The sequence below is a fragment of the Pantherophis guttatus genome, chromosome 2, assembly GCF_059756535.1.
Source record: "Pantherophis guttatus breed Tessera chromosome 2, ASM5975653v1, whole genome shotgun sequence".
NCBI lineage: Eukaryota > Metazoa > Chordata > Lepidosauria > Squamata > Colubridae > Pantherophis > Pantherophis guttatus.
Window position 1 is genome coordinate 259,646,802 of NC_142064.1, and position 19,848 is coordinate 259,666,649.

Sequence of the window (19,848 nt, forward strand, 5' to 3'; positions counted from 1 at the left end):
TACATATAATAACAGCTGCAAGGATTATATATGCACAACATTGGAAAGCAGAGAAAATACCTTTGGAAGGAGAAGTAATTAAAAAAAAATTAGATTGTGCAGAAATGAATAGCTTGATTATGATGATTAAAGAGAGAGAAGATTCAGAATACTTTAAGATATGGAATCAACTCTACTATTGGTTAGAAAAGAGATACAAATAAGTAAATTAATAGTTATGTATAAAAACGCTATAATCAGAATATTTTGTTAGTGATGAATTGTTGTAATTGATTGGATGAGAATGAAGACAGAAGAAGTAACAAAAAGAAGAATGATTGGAGATAACACCAAGATGTCACACGGAAGGAATGACTGATAGATTAAATGTATGTTTGTTTAAAAAATAAAAAAACTTTTAATAATAAAAAAAAGATAGCAGAAGGTGAGCACATGGCCTTGGGACACACCAATGGTCATAAGTTTGAATTAGCTGCCAAGCATCTGAATTTTGCTGACATGATTATGGGGATGCTATAAAAAGGTTGTTACAGTGAAAAATGGTCATATTACTTTTTTCAGTGCCGTTGTAACTTTGTTTATTTTTTGTAAAAAAAAATATATTTTTTAACACACAGACAAACACACAAACAATTTTTTTTTTCCTGAACAAAGTATTGGCTGGTTCATAAATTTAAACAATTTTTCAATACAATTTATATATTCCCTTTTGCCATAATATCTTCCCTTCTTCTCCCTTTTATTCCTTTTTTTTGACTCTATATTGCCCATTCATCCTAGCTCTAATCTTCATCAAATTCCATTTTCCCTTCATCTCTATATGAAACCCCTTAAATTTAAAATCTCATTGGACATATTCCCTAATGTTACAATCATTCATTTAATATGAAAATAATAATCACTTGTATGACAGGGTTTTTTTTCCCCTCCTCTTTATATGCTGACAGTAAACCAAATTGCTTCCTTAGATTTTGTCTCTTATTTTCAAATATTTTATCAAAAATACCTATTTCAAACCCTCTTAATCATTTCTACTAAAATAATAAGCCAACAGACATTTTATACCATACATTTTCTTAGATCTTATTCTAAATAATACACTTCAACCTCTTAATAAAAATCAATTACTCATATAACAATTGTTTCCCCTTTTTTATATAATAGTGTGTGCCTGTTGACTGGTAAATCAAGGATTACCTATAGCTGGTTGGAATTATTCTATCTGCAGTCTTGACTATCCGTTGAAGTCTATATACCCATCCTGTTGGGCGACTATACTAAACCAGACAATTATAGGAGTACAAATAACAGACTCGATAGTTGTCTCAAAGGTGCTTTTTCAGGAGGCAACTGGACTTCCTTGTTTTTTCTTTGAAGACGTTTTGCTTCTCATCCAAGAAGCTTCTTCAGCTCTGACAGGATGGTGGGGAAGTCAGAGCTGAGGAAGCTTCTTGGATGAGAAGCGAAACGTCTTCAAAGGAAAAAAAATCAAGAAAGTTGCCTCCTGAAAAAAGCACCTTTGGGAGAAACAGGACTTAGATGATTGAGAATCTCCATAGACTTTTAGACTCAATAGTTCCTCCGTAAAACTGTATCAACAGCTCCTGGGGCACTTTGAACTTCCTGAGCTGACACAAGAGAAACCATTGCAGATGGTTTTTCAGACTGATTCCCTGCGCTCCTTCCTTTTCAGATTTGTGTCTCCAATTGCTCCAGCAAATTCTGGGCGGTGCCTCCAACTGATTTAGTACCTCCAAGTTCCTTAAGAAAGAAACCTTCTGATGTGTGGAATCAGACAATGTGCCAACCCAGCATTGATATCGAAACTACCAAGTTGGTAAGTTGCCTTCGGATAGCCCCAATCTTTAATTCTTTGCCTTCCCTGTAATCCTGAAGGAGGTTTCAAGTTTCCTTGGATAATTCAGTGGGGCCTTGCCTCAAAGGTAGTGTTTTTTCTACAAAAGACAGGGTTTTTTTCCCTTGAGGAAGGAGAAGAAAAAGTTTCGCTTCTCATCCAAGAAGCTTCATCGGGTCTCATGGTGAAGGGATAGAAGGACAAGGTTCTGATAGGACAGGGGCGTCAAACTCGATTTCATTGAGGGTTGCATCACGGTTGTGTTTGACCTTGAGAGGGCCGGGGGGCATGGCCGGGGGAGCGGTGTGGCCAGGGGGCATGGCCAGCTTGACATCACTTGTTGAGGCTCCGTTTATGGCTGCAACGGCCTCCTGCAGTCCTCTGCCAACAAAAATGGAGCTCTCCATGGCACCCGCAAGCTCCATTTTTGCTGGCACAGGGCTGCAGAAGGCTGTCGCAGCCGAAAACAGAGCCTGGCTGGGCGACACACGGCCCTCCCGAGCTCCGTTTTCACTGGCAGAGGCACTGCGGGCCGGTCCTTTGCTGTTTCCAGCCGAAGAGGTTGCAGAAAAAAATGCTTTTAAAAGCCTCTGACGATCGCAGCTGAGCCACGCGATCATCAGAGGCGCTTTTTTAAAAAATACTTTTAAAAGCATTTTTGGGGGCGAAGAGGTAGAAAAAATGCTTTTAAAAGCCTCTGCCAATCCCAGCTGAGCCGCGCGATCATCAGGGACTTTTTTTTTTACTTTTAAAAGCATTTTTTCGGCCGAAGAGATTGTAGAAAAAATGCTTTTAAAAGTTAAAAAAAAAAAAAGCCTCTGATGAGGTGGGCGGGGTAAGGGAGCGGCGACCAGGCCAGGGACCAGTTCAGGGACGTGGCCAACCAATGTTATTACTGGTTCTCCGAACTACTACAAATTTTTACTACCGGTTCTTGCGAACCGGTGCGACCCGGGAGCAACCCACCACTGAGTATTGCAGACTAATTCTGCCCACAGCCTGGAGTTCGATCCTGACCGACTCAAGGTTGACTCAGCCTTCCATCTTTCCGAGGTCAGTAAAATGAGGGCCCAGATTGTTGGGAGCATTAGGCTGACTCTGCAAAAACCATTTAGAGAGGGCTATAAAGCACTGCGAGGCGGTATATGAGTCTATGTGCTAATGCTCGTCTATGACGCAGCCCTTGTAGCAGTTCCAAGAAGAGTCCAACAATCAATTGCAGCCTGATTCAGGCGACCTTGAGAGCACAGATAAACCTCTTGGTGGCCTCAACGGCTCTCACAGAGAGTGCTAACGATCAGATGGCTCTGTCTCATTGCAATATTCCTGGCATTTAACCCCAAGAATTCCCCCATTAGGGGTCGTTCTAATTATCTGAATGCAACCTTGCTAAGAATCTCTTGCTTTTTTTCCCCAGACTGTGTCAGAAATCATCAACCAGCAACTTTGTCTTCAGTTCACCATCCCAACCAAGCCAAGTAAGTGTTGATTCTGCAAACGAAAAACAAAAAAAGACTCTTGGAATCAGTGATTACATTGCTAAAATGACAGAAAACAAGAAGATCTCAGACCAGAGATGTCAGGTTTTCAAACTTTGCTATACAGGCAGTCCTCAATTTACAACAGTTCATTTAGTGACCGTTCGAAGTTACAACGGCATTGAAAATAATGACTTATGACCAGTGGTGGGTTGCTCCCGGTCCGCATCGGTTCGCAAGAACCGGTAGTAAAAATTTGTAGTACTTCGGATAACCGGTAGTAACATTGGCTGGCCATGCCCCTGAACTGGGTCCCCGGCCCGGTCGCCGCTCGCTTACCCTGCCCACCTCATTAGAGGCTTTTTTTTTACTTTTAAAAGCATTTTTTCTACAACCTCTTTGGCCGAAAAAATGTTTTTAAAAGTAAAAAAAAAAAAGCCTCTGATGATCGCACGGCTCAGCGAGGATTGTCAGAGGCTTTTAAAAGCATTTTTTCTACAACCTCTTCAGCTGAAGAGGTTGTAGGAAAAAAAATGCCTTTAAAAGCCTCTGGCGATCCCAGCTGAGTTGCCTGATTGTCAGAGGCTTCTAAAAGCATTCTTTTCTGCAACCGCTTAAGGTTGTAGAAAAAATGCTTTTAAAAGTAAAAAAAGAAGAAAACGTTGGCCACGCCCACCCAGTCACATTACCCCCCCACCAAGCCACGCCCACAAAATAAGCCACAGCCACAGAACCGGTAGTAAAAAAATTTAGAACCCTCCCCTGCTTATGACCATTTTTTTACACTTATGACCATTGCAGCATCCTGATGGTCACTGACTTACATTCAGATGCTTGACAACGGACTCATACTTACGACGGTTGCAGAGTTCAGGAGTCACTTTGCGACCTTCTGACCAGCAAAGTCGATGGGGAAGCCAGATTCACTTAACAACCGTGTTCTTCATTTAACAACTGCAGTGATTCACTTAACAAAGCAAGAAAAGTCGCAGAATGGGACAAATTCACTTAACAAATGTTTCACTTAACAACAGAAATATTGGGCTCAGTTGTGGTCGTAAATTGACCTGTAATGCCAAATCCCACAGCCAGATGCAAAAAACCCCGCACCTATTAGGATTAAATAATTCTAATTTTCATAGGCTGGCAGATCATGATTATGGTTGCTTATTCTTAGTCACCTCTTGCTTGATTGCTGCCTTGACTCAGCCTTCTGTCCTTCCGAGGTCAGTAAAATGAGGACCCAGATTGTTGGGGCAATATGCTGACTCTGTAAACGGCTTAGAGAGGCCCGTAAAGCACTGCAAAGCGGTATGTAAGTCTAAATGCTACCATGTTTCCCGAAAATAAGACCCTGTCTTATATTTTTTTGAACCCTGAAATAAGCGCTTGGCCTTATTGCCATGCACTCAAAAAGCCAGATTGGGCTTATTATCAGGGGATGTCTTATTTTGGGGGAAACAGGGTATTAACAACTGTGGCAAGAAAGGTCATAAAATAGGGGGAAATTCCCTTAACAAATGTCTCGCTTAGCAACAGAAATTTTGGGCTGAATTGTGGTCATAAGTCAAGGACTACCTTCATTATGGTTTAGCACTTTGATTATAGGTAATCCTCACTTACCAATCACAATTGGGACGAGCAACTTCATTACTTAGCAGCATTGTTTCTAAGCAAAAAAAAAAAAAATCACAGGTGCCGGATTTATGACATATTCCCTTCTGCTTCCATCATTAAGCAAATCACTCATAGTTGTAAAACTGGACATCACGTGACTGCAGAGTGCAATTTCACTTCCACAGTTCTTCATGAGTTCTTTTTGTCGGAAGCAGACGTGAAGTTTGCAAATGTGCAATCACATGACCACAGGCCCCTGCAGTGGCTGTAAATGCGAGGACTATCTACAAAGCTGTTTTGAATGGTTGCTAAACAAGACAGTAAGCTAGGACTATCTGTATTTACATAATAGTTCTGTAAATAATCAATGCTTATCCTACGTCAGGGGTCTGCAACCCACGGCTCTGGAGCCGCATGTGGCTCTTTCATCCCTCCCTGTTGCTCAAAATATGTGTCACAACTGCCAATGTGCGACACCTGCCGGCACGTGATTTATTGAGTTTTTCAACCCATCTCTTTTTTTTCCGGAGTTCAAAATGTTTTTGTTGCATGCAGAAATAAAACTTTGTTTTCTCTGTAGCAGGTCATTGATTTCATAAATGCAACACACTATAGTTTTTTTTATTCCTAACATAAAGGTAAAAAATGATATATGCAGTGTTGTCTTCATTTTAGATGTCAAATGGGTTTTGTGGCTCCCGGTGTTTTCTTTTCTGTGGGAAACGGGTCCAAATGGCTCTTTGAGTATTGCCAACCCCTGTCCTACATAATCCAGCATAGTGGGAATCTTCCAGGTTTCTTCAGTTAAACTATGCCATCTTCTGGGATTTTGAAGAGATAGCAATACCAGTAGCAACCAGGAAATTGGAAGATAGACCACAGGAGAGTTATTGGTGCTCAAGAAGGAGGGGAAAATGAATATATTTGCTTCAAAATGAGTTGATTAAAACTCATTGATTTGTAATTCACCCTAAGGTCTGGGACTTTGCAGAGATAAATATTTCTTGTCAATGGTCTTTCCAGAATGACCCCTAATTTATATTTTCCACCCTTTTATTTACAGTTCTTAATCGTTGCTTGCCTTCTTTTAACATCTCTGAAATTGGAAGCTTTAGTGTGGGTACAATGTCAGTGAATGAAACTCTGACACACCTCACAAATGGCACAGAGTAAGTTTTTTTTAGTAGTTCAAAATCTTCATCAAGGCCTTTCTACGAGCAAATGTCTTACAGCCAGTGGCAATTTCCTTCTCCTCCCAGACCTTGTTCTCAAAACCCAACCAGACTAAGAAAACACAGAGATCCAGAGATAGGTTTCAGCTGGTTCTGACCAGTTCTGGAGAACCAGTAGCGGAAATTTTGAGTAGTTCAGAGAACCGGTAAATACCACCTCTGACTGGCCCCGCCCCCATCTATTCTCTGCCTCCCAAGTCCCAGCTGATTGGGAGGAAATGGGAATTATGCACTAACCTTCCCCTGGAGTGAGGAGGGAATGGAGATTTTGCAGTATCCTTCCCCTGCCATGCCCACCCAGCCATGCCAGGCCACGAAGCCATGTCCATGAAGCTACGCCCACAGAACTGGTAGTAAAAATTTTGAAACCCACCACTGCAGAGATTCATGATCCATGATTCTAGTCTATCTTTTATCACAGAGTTATCTCCATCAGTGTAAACTCACCCTTGCCTTGATTGTTTGAGTCTTTCTGGGGGGCTCTGTGTGATCCAAGAAACTTGCTGGCTTTACCAGAATGAATTGATTGATTTGATTTGATTTTTTTTTTTGGATGCCCCAATCTCAAAAAAGGGACGTGCTGGCTCAGTGGCTAAGACGCTGAGCTTGTCGATCAAAAGGTCGGCATTTCAGCGGTTCGAATCCCTAGTGCTGCGTAACAGGGTGAGCTCTCGTGACTTGTCCCAGCTTCTGCCAACCTAGCAGTTCGAAAGCACGTAAAAAAACCCAAGTAGAAAAATAGGGACCACCTTTGGTGGGAAGGTAACAGTGTTCCGTACGCCTTCAGCATTTAGTCATGCCGGCCACATGACCACGGAGATGTCTTCGGACAGCGCTGGCTTTTTGGCTTTGAAACAGAGATGAGCACTGCCCCTTAGAGTCGGGAACGACTAGCACATATGTGCGAGGGGAACCTTTATCTTTACCTAATCTCAAAATTTGTATTGTATGGCTTGATGCCATGTGGCTGAGCAGGCCATGGAAAACAGAACAAGAGGCAATTCTATAGCAAACTCCCTGTTTCAGTAGAGAATATATGTAGCACAGGGTTGAACTGTGGGGTCCTTTCTGAACTTGGTTTTTTTTCTTGCAGATATTTCATTACCGAACTAGTTAACGTTATCAGTGCTAGTGAGTACAGGGGTTTGCTCCCTGTTTACATACAGTAGCTTGCTTTGCCAGGGTTGGTGGGGGTATGATTTCAGACAAATGAGCCATCAATAGATACATAGAGGTAGTAAATCACATTTACACACCATTCAAAAGAGACATTAAAAAGCTAAGAAGGAAACAAAAAGACCAGAATATATCATATCCAGTGACCAAAACCCAGATAAGCAGGGATTAATACCAGGCAAACAATCGAGTAGAAAACAATATTCTAATCAAGGAACTGCCAAGGAGAAAACGACATCCTCACCAACACTGGCAGGGCAACTTATTATATATTAAACAGGAAGCAAACTTCACGTTCAGTAGCACTGATGATGTTACCTGGTCAGGTAACGAAATGTCTGTAAACAAACAACCAAGCTCAGCACCAAGGACTCCGCAAACTTTGTGTAACTTACATAAGGATGGAAGTACTGCTGGAGTTTATACTTGCAAAAATAGGGGATTACTGCACTTTAACCTGTCCAGCAGTAAATAGACAATGCCACAACTACTGCGGCAGAGTAGAGACCGGTTATGTAGATCTAACAAACTGTGTTGGTGTATATTTGCATTGGAATGGAAGGAAAGCACATTAACCTGTTTTTCTGTATGGATTCCCTTCTATAAAAGTCTTCACTTTGGCTTCTTGTTTTTATAGACAACTTCTCAGTTCTCTCAATGTGAAGGATATTAGTGTGAAGATCTTTGAGGATTTTACACGGACGTGGCCATGGATTCTCATGTGAGTACTTCTTGCAACAGAAGGAAAATGTCCATGGGGGCTGAGGAAATCAAGAGGGCTTTGTGTATGTTGTGTTACGTTGTGTTTGTTGTGCTGTGTTATGTGGTGTTATGTGATATGTGATATTATACCATACCATACCATACCATACCATACCATACCATGATTCTGTTGTGACCTAGGCCCAAGTAGTTATTATGTCTGCACAATCAGTCCTAAACAAACATATAACTGAGTCTTGGTGGTGCAGCAGACTAAAGTGCTGTTAAGTAGCACTTAGCTGCCAGCTGCCTGCAATTACTGCGAGTTCAAATCTCACCAGGCTCAAGGTTGACTCAGCCTTCCATCCTTCCGAGGTAGGTAAAATGAGGACCCGGATTGTGGGGGCAATAAGCTGACTTTGTATAAAATAGAACACTGCTTAGGGGGGCCCGAAAGCCCTACTAAGCAGGTATATACAAAAGTATGAAGGCTATTGCTTAACGCATTGTAAGCCGCCCTGAGTCTCCGGAGAAGGGCGGCATATAAATCGAACCAATAAATATTTTATTAGAACAGCTGAAAATTACTTCATTCTCAGCTTAGTCCAAATTAAGTCCAAAACAAATTCTTCATAAACAGTCCTTAGGCCTTATCACCAACCTTTGTCTACTTTGGCACCCTGCCAAAGGCTTTTCTTGGCAAAAGTTCAGATGCAAGAGATGCAAGAAACAAGAAACAAATGTAGCAACGTTGCTTTCCTACAAAGATTCCAAGAGCCCTTCTGGGAGGGGCCAATCATCTCCTGGCCTTACTCCCGAGTTGTCCCTTTTGCTTTAGCTGCTCTTGCCTTCTGGCAGCTCTTCACATGCGTGCACTAGGAACAGGCTCCTCCTGTTCCTCTGCCTCTCTGCTATCCGCCTCTGGAGGCTCCAGAGTCCGCGCATCACTCCCAGATGGCCCTGGCCCTATCTCTGCCTCCAACGCAGAGCTCTCGTCCAGGCCTTCCCCAGACTCCAGGACTGGCCCATTGTCCTCCCCAGCTCTCTGTGACTCTGTGAGGTTCCTGCTTGTTGCAGGGGCCATTTTATGTGAAGTCCAGCTGCTTTTGCATTGTGTGTGAGTCAGTTGTGTAGCTTTTGTGTTATTTTTGTGTAAAGTGTGATAGTTTGTTTTTGAGCTCTCTTTGAGGTTCCTGCTTGTTGCAGGGGCCATTTTGTATGAAGTCCAGCTGCTTTTGCGTTGTGTGTGAGTCAGTTGTGTAGCTTTTGTGTTATTTTTGTATAAAGTTGGTTTTTTCGGTCACATCACCACCAAGCCACACCCATCAATCCGGTAGGGAATTTTTTTGAATTTCACCACTGGACAGGGTTCACCAACCTTCGCAACTTTAAGCCATATGAACTTCAACTCCCAGAATTCCTCAGCCAGGCTCTAAGACCCCCGCTCTATGCTCCAGAATGGATGTAGCTGAAGACACAATGTCTCAGTCAGAGGTGGGTTTCGGCAGGTTCTGACCAGTTCTGGAGAACTGGTAGCAGAAATTTTGAGTAGTTTGGAGAACTGGTAGTAAAACTTCTGACTGGCCTCGCCCCCATCTATTCTCTGCCTCCCAAGTCCCAGCTGATCGGGAGGAAATGGAGATTTTGCAGTAACCTTCCCCTGGATTGGGGTGGGAATGGAGATTTTATAGTATCCTTCCCCTGCCATGTCCACCAAGCCACACCCACCAAGCCATGCCTCACCCACCTAGCCACACCCACAGAACCGGTAGTAAAAATTTTTGAAACCCACCACTGATCTCAGTTGAAAGTTGGTTGAAAGTCAATAGATGCATCTATAATTGATTTATTAAAGGTGCTGAAAACTCTTCAGAACAAAATAACTGTTCTGTCCACGTCTCACACACGCATACCAGCAGTCGACCAAGAGTTAAAATAAACCAGCAGACAAGAATTTCCTTTGATAACAGAATTGGCAGCAACCCAGTGGCTACTTGCCAAAAGTTTTTACTTACAAAGGGAGGTTTATCTCCTCCGCCCGAAACATCAAAGTAAGTCCACAAAAGCCAAAGAATAGTCAAGTCCAGTCCAAGAATCAATCCAAGCAGAGCATATAACAAAGTTCCAGAAATGCAGAATGACTTGCTAGCTTTCAGTTTTGTCCGTCACAAAGCCTGACTGGCCACCACACCCCCTTTTATCCCCAGTGACTCAGCTTAATCTCTGGCACGCCTCCTTCTCTGCTGCGCGCACTTGTCTTTCCGACTCTGTCGGGGATCCAGCCAAGACTTATCTCCGTCACTGTCTAACTGTGGCGGCTCGGAAGTGCCTGGCTCCTGGCCTATCTCTTCTCCTTCGGAAGACACCTGAGGCCTTGCCAACTCCTCTCCTTCATTTTCGGAGTCTTCTCCCTCCGATAAAATGGGCTCGGGGGTCGGAGTCACAACAATAACGTCTTTGTTTCTCATAAACAAAACAAATTAAGGCAGGAAGATTAGCTCTAAAGTTGTCGGTCAAGTGGACCTTTTGTGAACCATAATGTAATTGAGAAAATCCTTCAGATTTGGGATTTGTCTTCCTGCTCAGGGAGAGAGAGAGAGAGAGGAGGGATTAGACAGAGAGATTAGAGTTTATAAGAAGAAGAGGCGGAGAAGAAAGTCACTCCATCCCATCCTTTCTCTTTTATGTTATTCTCTTTCCAGAGCTCTCCTGCTTGCCATGTTACTGAGCTTCATTTTTCTCCTGCTGCTGAGGTTCATCGCTGGCGTCCTTGTATGGGTTCTCATTGCGGGAGTAATATCCATCATTGCATACGGTGAGTCAAATGAGACCAAGTAGCTGAAGTAAAGATCTTGATATACTGCACGAAACTGATGAATGGACTAAGAGTGCTACCACAGGAGATAGAAGTGGACAATGGTTTGAGGAACCTTTGTAAACCAGTCAGGTCCATCATGTCAAATCATTTGGTAAATGGGCAAGGCCTCTTTAGCAAGCATTCTGCGGTTTGCTATGACAGATCTTCCAAATATTCCAAATAGGCGACCCAGTCTATAGATCGGGGGGGGGGGTTTCAACCTTAGCAGATTTAAGATATGTGGGCTTCAACTCCCAGAATTCCCCAGCCAGCCATGCAGTTTAAAGTTGCCAAGGTTGAGAAACACTGTTATGGATACTTATGCTTAGGATAGGAAGAACTTCCTTTCTGTCCAAACCTTGAAAAACTATCCACAACAAAAGTTATAATATTAGCTTAGATAAGGGTCCCCAAATTTGGCAACTGTAAGACTTTAAGGATGGCTGGTTGAGGAATTCTGGGAGGTGAAGTCCACAAGTCAAGTTTGGAGAGTCCTGGCCTAGATGATCAGAAATCTTCTATGTAGGCCAAAGCTTGTCCAGTTCTCAGAATTATATTTCCTCCCACTGATTCTATTCTATTCTATTCTATTCTATTCTATTCTATTCTATTCTATTCTATTCTATTCTATTCTATTCTATTCTATTCTATTCCATTCCATTCCATTCCATTCCATTCCATCCCATCCCATCCCATCCCATCCCATCCCATCCCATCCCATCCCATCCCATCCCATCCCATCCCATCATTCCATTCCATTCTACTCTTACTCTACTCTGCTCTGCTCTGCTCTGCTCTACTCTACTCTACTCTACTCTACTCTACTCTACTCTACTCTACTCTACTCTACTTTGCAATGTTCTACAGATTGATCACTGCAGAACATTGATTCTCACACATACATGTACCTGCCAAGCAGGGGTGGGTTCTACTTCTCTTTACTACCGGTTCGCAATGGTAGCTTCTGCGCATGCGCAGATTGTCCATTATGATGTCCGGGCGGGTAGGCGGAGCCTCCCTCCCGCCGCTTTTACTACTTGTTTGCAAGAACCGGACAGAACCGGGAGCAACCCACCACTGCTGCCAAGTGTCATAACCATAGCATAAGCCATCCAACATCTTTGAATATATTTAGCAAGTGAATATAGCAAACAAGCAGCCAAGCTTGGTATGGGTGATCTGTAACTCTCCAGATGTTCATGACTTCAGACCTTGCCTTGCACCCTCAGCCCATATGGCCAGTAGCGAGGGATGCCGGGACTTGTAATTCGGCAATATCTGGAGTGCCATGATATCTTAACAATCACCAAGATATGGTGTCCTGGGGCCTTCCTGTATGCACATCACATCAGTGGTTGGTTGTTGGAAGAAAGAAGGTTGAAACGGGGAAAGGACTCTTCTGAAACAAGGTGGCGGAAGGAGGGAAATAGGATTTGAAGAATGCTCTTGTTTAGTATTTTTTTCCCTTCACTTTTCCCCTTCCAGGAATCTACCACTGTTACACAGAGTATGATATGTTCAAAAAGAATGGAGCCACTATACAGACCATTGGATTTACCACCAACTGGAGCGCTTATGGCAGTGTCAAGGAGACCTGGATGGTAGCCTGTAAGTCAGGGAAGAAGAGTGAACTTCCTTTTGCTTGCTTGGATAAGGGCATGGATACATGACCTTTTGTGGATTTTGGGAATGTGTAGGAGCAGGACAAGGGCGGGAACATCTGATGAAAATAGAGAAGGGCCTGTGCTCCATGTATTTCTCCCCACCGCCATAGGTTTTGCTTAAACCTCATCCTTTTTTCGATATTCATTTCTCCTTAGCTCTCTCCCTTTATCCAGTTCTTACCAAAATACCGTTATTCCTCGGCTTATGCCCACAATTGGAACCAGAGTTTCCTTTGGGAAGCAAGGCAGTTGTTAAGCGAGTCACATCCAAGTTGTATGACTCCCCCTTTTGCAACTGGTTAAGCGAATCAGTGCCGTTATTAAATGAATTCTTGGTCGTTAAGCAAATCCACCTTCCCTCATTGCCTTTGCTTGTCGAAAGCTACTAGCGGATTTGGGCAACGCACAACTGGCAAGTGAAACACGTTTACTGGTCAACCAGCAGGCAGTTGCGAGTTGCAATTTTTTGTACATAGAGTGCCTGTGGGTATGTTTTTGAGTATGGTATGTATGAGTAAATTCCAAAGGCGAGAGGACCAATATCATGGAAAGGATAAAATGTATTGTAATGATAAACTCTCCTTGTTCTAGTCTTGCCCCCTTTCCATTTTAAGCTCTCCCTTTTTTCTTAAGTCTTCTTTCTCTGCAGTTAAACATGATTGCTCAGTTTTGGTCTACCATTATCAAGCAAGAGACATGAAAATGTTCTTTCTTTTTAAAATTAAATTTGCTAATTCCAGAATGGAATGGAATTACCTTTATCAGGTTTCCCATCCATGATTAACTTCTGCTTCCTGGACTGTGAACGTTCCAGCTGTTTTGGGGTTCTAAGCTTCTGACTTTGGAGAGCTCCAGACGGAAAGGCTGGTTGGACGGGTCTGTCTGTCTGTCTAGAGAGAAAGGAGGGAGAGAGAGAAAGGGAGGGAGGGAGAGAGAGAGGGGGAGAGAGGGAGAGGGAGAGAGGGAAGGAGAGAGGGGGATTGGGAGAGAGAGAGATGGAAGTATACGTGCATGCATAAGCTTCAGCGTCACCATTTTATTATTTGGGGATAGATTTGTACTAACTCTGACTTAGAAATGCAAGATAATAACAAGCTTACCAATGAATAACAGGCCAATCATGGTTTTGATCTTCTTAATGGTCATTTTGATCCATCCTCGCCCATTATCATAATCCATAATAATCTTCTCCATAGACATGAATCAACAGTTGATTTGGGAAACATGTTGAAGAATATCTGGAAGCTGCAGATGGTTCAGAATGTGGTGGTATAGATTGTTACAGATACATGTTGTTGTGTAGCTATGACACTTTTCGGCACTAAAAGCTACATTGGGTGTGCAATACTATATTACAGACATTCCTTGAGTTATGACCGCAATTGAGCCTAAAAATTCTGTTGCTAAGTGAAACATTTATTAAGTGAGTTTCACCCCATGGATGGCTGGGGAATTTTGAGAGTTGAAGTCCACAAATCTTAAAGTTGCCAAGTTTGGAGACCCCCGAGCTAATCCATTGTTTGGGTTAACAAGAGTTGTTTAACATTGCTCAGTCGATAGTGATAACTATAGCTAGATCTGTAATTAAGATACAGTCACACTAGGCCGTGGTTTACAAATTCGGTGGGTGATTTCAGGATGAGCTTCAATGAAACAAATCCCTCGATGGCCTCCACTTGGGGTGATTTGGCTCAAAGCTCTTCCCAGCTTCTTTTGAGGTGGACGCAGTCCAAACCGTCTCCTTTCTCTCTCCCTCTTCCAGTGATTGTCCTCTGTGTGGCAGAAGCCATCTTGCTGCTTAGCCTCTTGTTCCTCCGCAAACGAATCTTCATTGCTATCGCGCTCATCAAGGAAGCCAGCCGGTAAGTGGAGCCCCTCAATGCTTTGGTGCCGTTGCAGTTTTAGATTCTGGGTGGGAACTGAGGGAGAGATTGATACTTCTCCGTTGTCTCTTTCTCCAGAGCCATTGGACATATGATGGCCACCCTCATCTACCCACTGCTGACTTTCGTCTTAATCGTGATCTGCGTGGCCTATTGGGGCATGACGGCTCTGTATCCTTTCCGATGATGCTGTGATCCTTTATTTATTTATTACATTTATATGCCACCCATCTCACTCTAAAACGACACTGGAAGGCTTTTTCTTGCTTTCCTTTGAGAGAATCAGTCAATGCCATGTCTGTAAACGATGATGTTGATGATGATATCAATTCGGTCGTATCTGACTCTTTGCAGTTCTATGGTCAAGGTCTCTCCACATCAGCTAACCTTGCACTACTTCTTTGAGTTGTTCTATGCTCTGGCTGGTGTCAGTTTTGATAATGTTCAGACACTGTGTTTTTTGGGGTCTAGGACAGAGGTCTGCAACCTTAAACACTCAAAGAGCCATTTGGACCCGTTTTCCACAGAAAAGAAAACACCGGGAGCCACAAAACCCTTCCCGTGCCTGACTATTTCTTGAATCCCCACAAAATTAGCATATTTAGTTGAATTAAATGTTTTGTTTTCCTCTGAAACTTTTCTTTTCTTGGATTTATCCATGGTTGGCCTACCGGAGGTCAAAAAGTTCAATAAATCGCATGCCAGCGGGTGTCGCTCATTGACAGTTGCGACGCATATTTTGAGTGATGGAGCCACAGCAGAGGAGTGAAAGAGCCACATGCGGCTCCAGAGCCACAGGTTGCTGACCCCTGGTCTAGGTCAACTCACTGCAGCCAACTCGCCACAGCCAACTCGCTGTGAGACAACTTACAACGGCCAACTCGTCACGGGGGAAAACTTGCAGCAGGACAATAGTTACATTCATTCTGAAGAAATGGTGGAATAGAATCATTAAAGAAAGAGTGCTAAAGGAGGGACAAAATGAAATGTGAATGACAAAAATTAAAAATAATTTTTAAATTATTTTAAATAATTAAATTGAATTGTCCTGCGGCAGGTTGTCCCACAGCGAGTTGGCTAGTGTGAGTTGGTTGCAGAGAGTTGTCCATTCCAGTTCTTCGGCAACCTTTTACTGCTTCTGTACACCAAGCAATCGTAACACCCCTTTCTATCCTGCCTGTCCTTGTCCCTGAACCTTAAACTTGAAAATAAGGAAATTATTACAGCTAGTCCATCACTTAATGAAACATAGAAAACAGATGGCAGAAAAAGACCTAGTGGTCCCTTCAATCTGTCCTCCCAAGTTTGTTTGTTGTCTTCTTTTTAATTTATTGATTTATTCATTACTTTTAATTATTATATTTATATTTTATTTGTTTTAATTTTATTTTTAATTTTTGTCAAGATGATGGACATGTGTTTATCCCAAGCATGTTTAAACTCAGTGACTACTGGAAGTTGGCTCCAAGCTTCCACTACTCTTTCTGTGAAGTTATACTTTCTCACCTTACTTTGGAACTTCCCCCCTGTCAGTCCGAGGTTATGCTCTCATGTTCTTGCTTAATGTTGAAAATAATGCCTTCTAATGCCAACCTGTGGGAGGCAGGCCCACTAGTGGGCTGTGAGAGGTTTACACAACTGGGCATGGAAACGGCCGACGAGCTCACACACGCTTGTTGGGGTTAATATGCTGGCTCTGTAAACTGCTTAGAGAGACTGTAAAATACTGTGAAGCAGCATATAAGTCTAAGTACTATTGCTATTGCTACTTACATAAGGAGACAAATCCCTTATGTGTCCAATCACACTTGGCCAATGTTCTATTCCAGGGTCTGCAAACTTAAACACTCAAAGAGCTGTTTGGACTCACAGACAAGAAAACACCGGGAGCCACAAAACCCTTCCTGTGCCTGACTATTTTTTGAGCAGTCACAAAACTGGCATATGTAGTTGAATTAAACGTTCTCTTTTCTTCTGAAACTTTTCTTTTCTTGGATTTATCCATGGTTGGCCTACCAGGGGTTGAAAAGCTCAATAAATTGTGTGTCGCACATTGGCAGTTGTGACGCATATTTTGAGTGACAAGGAGCCGCAGCAGAGGGATGAAAGAGCCACATGTAGCTCCAGAGCCGCAGATTGCTGACCCCTGTTCTATTCTATTCCACATTGTGAAGGACAGAAGGGGATATTTTTGTTTGAAAACTTCCTTGACTGTTTTCCATTTTTCAAGGTATCTTGCGACTTCCGGAGAGCCCCTTTTTCGTATCACCCCAACAAATGACTCTGCCCCGGGCTGTGAAAAATATCGTGGTAATGAAAGTTGCATGCCACTGGTAAGTGGTCAGATACAAAACCAAAGTATCTTTGGTCTTGGGAATTGTGCAGCAGCTGTCCAGACAAAGTCGGAGAGACTAATGCAAACTTGTAGTCTACAAGTTTTAATCATCATACAGAAAGAGAAAACATAGGAGAGTCAGGAATGCAGGAACATTGTGAGGTAAATTAAACAGTATACAGATTGCACATAAGGAAAAGGCGGGAAAAAAGGGAAACTCCCCCGCCACACCCACAGCAACCAACCTACAGTGTAGACTGCGCCATCCATGCAGGTGTGTGCTCTGGCCCACTGTACACTTCATTGTTCACCATCGTCATCTTTTAATGACCCCATAATCCTTTGCGGGGTGGAGTCTGGGAAATTGAATGGAGCTGAGTGTTTACTGGCCGGAAGCCCTTCCTGTCGCCAATGCGGAGTTATATTCAGCAGATATATTCTCATTGTGCGCAGAGAGAGAAATATCTGCCTCTACTTAGGATTGAACTCAAAAGTCTCTTGATTGTGAGGCGAGAGCGCCACCTCTAGGCCACCACACGACTTCACTGTACACTTACTTCACTGTTCCAGCTATTAAATTCAATATCCTAACATCTTTGATCCTCAGAACCGTTTTGGCTAGTCCTTGAATGATGAAAAATATGATCATACTTTGAGAACCTCCCAGTTTTTCTTATGATGATGCTTTGGTGTTAAGTGAGACATTAAGCACGTTAAGTAGTCTCATGAATGAATTGGATAACTTTTGGCCACACTGCTGCTTTTTCAAACTTAAGCATGATTGGGAGAAAACGGATCCTGTTCTTCCAGGATAGAAATTTCGGGAGCTGCCTAAAATCAATTCAGTTCTGGATAACTGAGCTTCATGTTGCCTGTATCAGAAATAGGTAATCCACAGCTTTTACGCTGCCAAAAGCTCCTCTCCCAATTCTGTATGCTCTCCTTTAACCATAAAATCAAGTTTATAGCAAATTAGCCAGAGTGAAAACCAAATGCCAAGCAAGATAGACATTATTTATTTATTTTATATGCTGCCCATCTGATTGCTGCGGCAACTCTGGGAGATCTTTAAAACAATTCAAAGATTAAAAAAAGCTAAAACCATGAAAAATATTAAATAAGAAACAAGAAATCTGTAGGGGAAGATGTTGTGGCTCCGTTACCTGAGCCTGTGTCATTGGCAGGAGAGGACTCCGAGACTGAAGGAGAGGAGTTGGCGAGGCCTCCCTCTCCAGGACCCTCCTCTCTGGCAATGCCTTTGGTGTCCGCCGAAGAGCAAGAGATAGGGCCGGGGCCAAGCACGTCCACGCAGCCACAGATGGACAGTGATGAGGGTAATAAGTCTTGGCTGGATCCATGCCAGCGTCGCAGAGATAAGCGCGCGCAACAGAAGAAAGGGCGTGCCTGAGATTAGGCTGAGTCACTGGACCACACCCCACAGGATATAAAAGGGAGCGTGGTGGCCCGTCAAACCCTGTGACGAACAAAGCTGAAAGCTTCCACGCCATTCTGCATTGCCAGACTTTTGCTTTAAGACTTTGTTGGAAGTATCTCTGGACTTGATTTAATTCCGTAATTATCGAACTGCTTTTCTTTGATGTATCAGAAGTGGGGAGAATTTATCTCTCCTCTTTGTAAATAATAAACTTTTGGCAGGCAGCCACTAGGTTGTTGCCAAGTTCCGTTGTCATAAGGAAAAGGATTTTGCCGGCTGGTTTGGTTTTTAACTCCTGAACGTCTGTTGGTGTGTGTGCGTGGGGTTGGGGACAGAACAGAAGAGCCGGCAGAGCTGGGAGGTGGAGTGAAATGCTTTATCAGCTTAGAGTCAATAAGTTCCCACAAATGATCCAAGTTTCACCTCTCTTGGATTCCACTGACCCTTATCTGGCGCCAATTTTGCGAACTTTATTTGACTAGATCTTGTGTATAATCTTGAGCAATAAATCTTTTGAACTGCAACTTAACATACGGTCATGATCCTTTGACAAACCCAAGAGAAACGGGTGATCTGGAAGTAGTAGGGACCTTCTCTCTGTCCCATCAGCCACCCCAGCATAGTAGAAGTTCCATTAAGGCCCCAGATCAACCAGCAGATTTTAAGGCTCTTCTGGAAGACCAGCAGTGTAGAGACTGACATCACCTCCAGGGGGAGAATATTCCAGAAAGTTGGGGCCACAGCAGAAAAGGCTCTTCTCCTGGACCTGCCAGCTGAAGTTCTTTAGAAGATGGGGTTCAAAGTTAGGCCTCTTCCGCTGGAGCGAGTTGACAGGCCAATCCTATTGGATGAGACAGCTCCTCAAATGTTTGGACCTGTGTTTAAATGTTGGACCCTATAGCCAGGGATGGGCTGCTGGAGGTTCACAGGGGTTCGGTAGAACCCCTAGCTAAGATTCTCTGCAGTTCGGAGAACCCCCAAATCCCACTCCTGACTGGCCCTGCCCATCCCACCCTGCTCCTCCCAGGAGTCCCCACGTGGCCCGTTTTGGATGCAGGTAAGTACAGGGCGCGCACGGAGGCTCGGGGAGGGAGAAAAACAGGCCTACTGGAAGTTTGGGAAGGCCGGAAATGGGCCCAGAGCGCCTCCGGAGCCTGGGGTGGCTGTTTTTGCCCTCCCAGAGGCTCGAGAAAAGCCTCTGGAGTGTGGGGAGGGCAAAAACGCCTCCCACCCCCGCCGTGGTGCAGGAGTCTGACTAGGCCATGCCCACCATGGCCACGCCCACCCAGCAACCGTGCAGAGAACCCCTTGCTAAAATTTTCCTGCAACAGATTAGAGGTGAAAGGGACCTTGGAGGTCTTCTAGTCCAACCCCCTGCTCAAGCAGGAGACCCTATACCATTTCAGAAAAGTGGCTATCCAGTCTCTTCTTAAAAAACCTCCAGGGATGAAGCACCCACAACTTCTGAAGGCAAAGCTGTTCCACTGGCTAATTGTTCTCACTGTTAGGAAGTTTCTCCTTAATTCCAGGTTGCGTCTCTCCTTCCTTAGTTTCCATCCATTGTTTCTTGTTTTGGAAAATAAGTTGACCCCCCCACCCCTCTTCTTTGTGGTA

The 19,848-nt window shown here is 43.5% G+C and overlaps 1 protein-coding gene across 1 annotated transcript in view; it reads left to right on the forward strand.

The window, feature by feature from the left end:
* SLC44A4 (solute carrier family 44 member 4) overlaps positions 1-19,848 on the forward strand; it is a 73,514-nt gene that overhangs the window by 40,081 nt on the left and 13,585 nt on the right. The window contains exons 6-14 of the mRNA XM_034421450.3: positions 1,694-1,837; positions 3,273-3,333; positions 6,014-6,119; positions 7,996-8,079; positions 10,763-10,875; positions 12,403-12,525; positions 14,344-14,443; positions 14,543-14,635; positions 16,695-16,797. Of these exons, the coding sequence (XP_034277341.1) occupies positions 1,694-1,837; positions 3,273-3,333; positions 6,014-6,119; positions 7,996-8,079; positions 10,763-10,875; positions 12,403-12,525; positions 14,344-14,443; positions 14,543-14,635; positions 16,695-16,797 (927 nt within the window). The remainder of the gene's footprint in view (positions 1-1,693; positions 1,838-3,272; positions 3,334-6,013; positions 6,120-7,995; positions 8,080-10,762; positions 10,876-12,402; positions 12,526-14,343; positions 14,444-14,542; positions 14,636-16,694; positions 16,798-19,848) is intronic.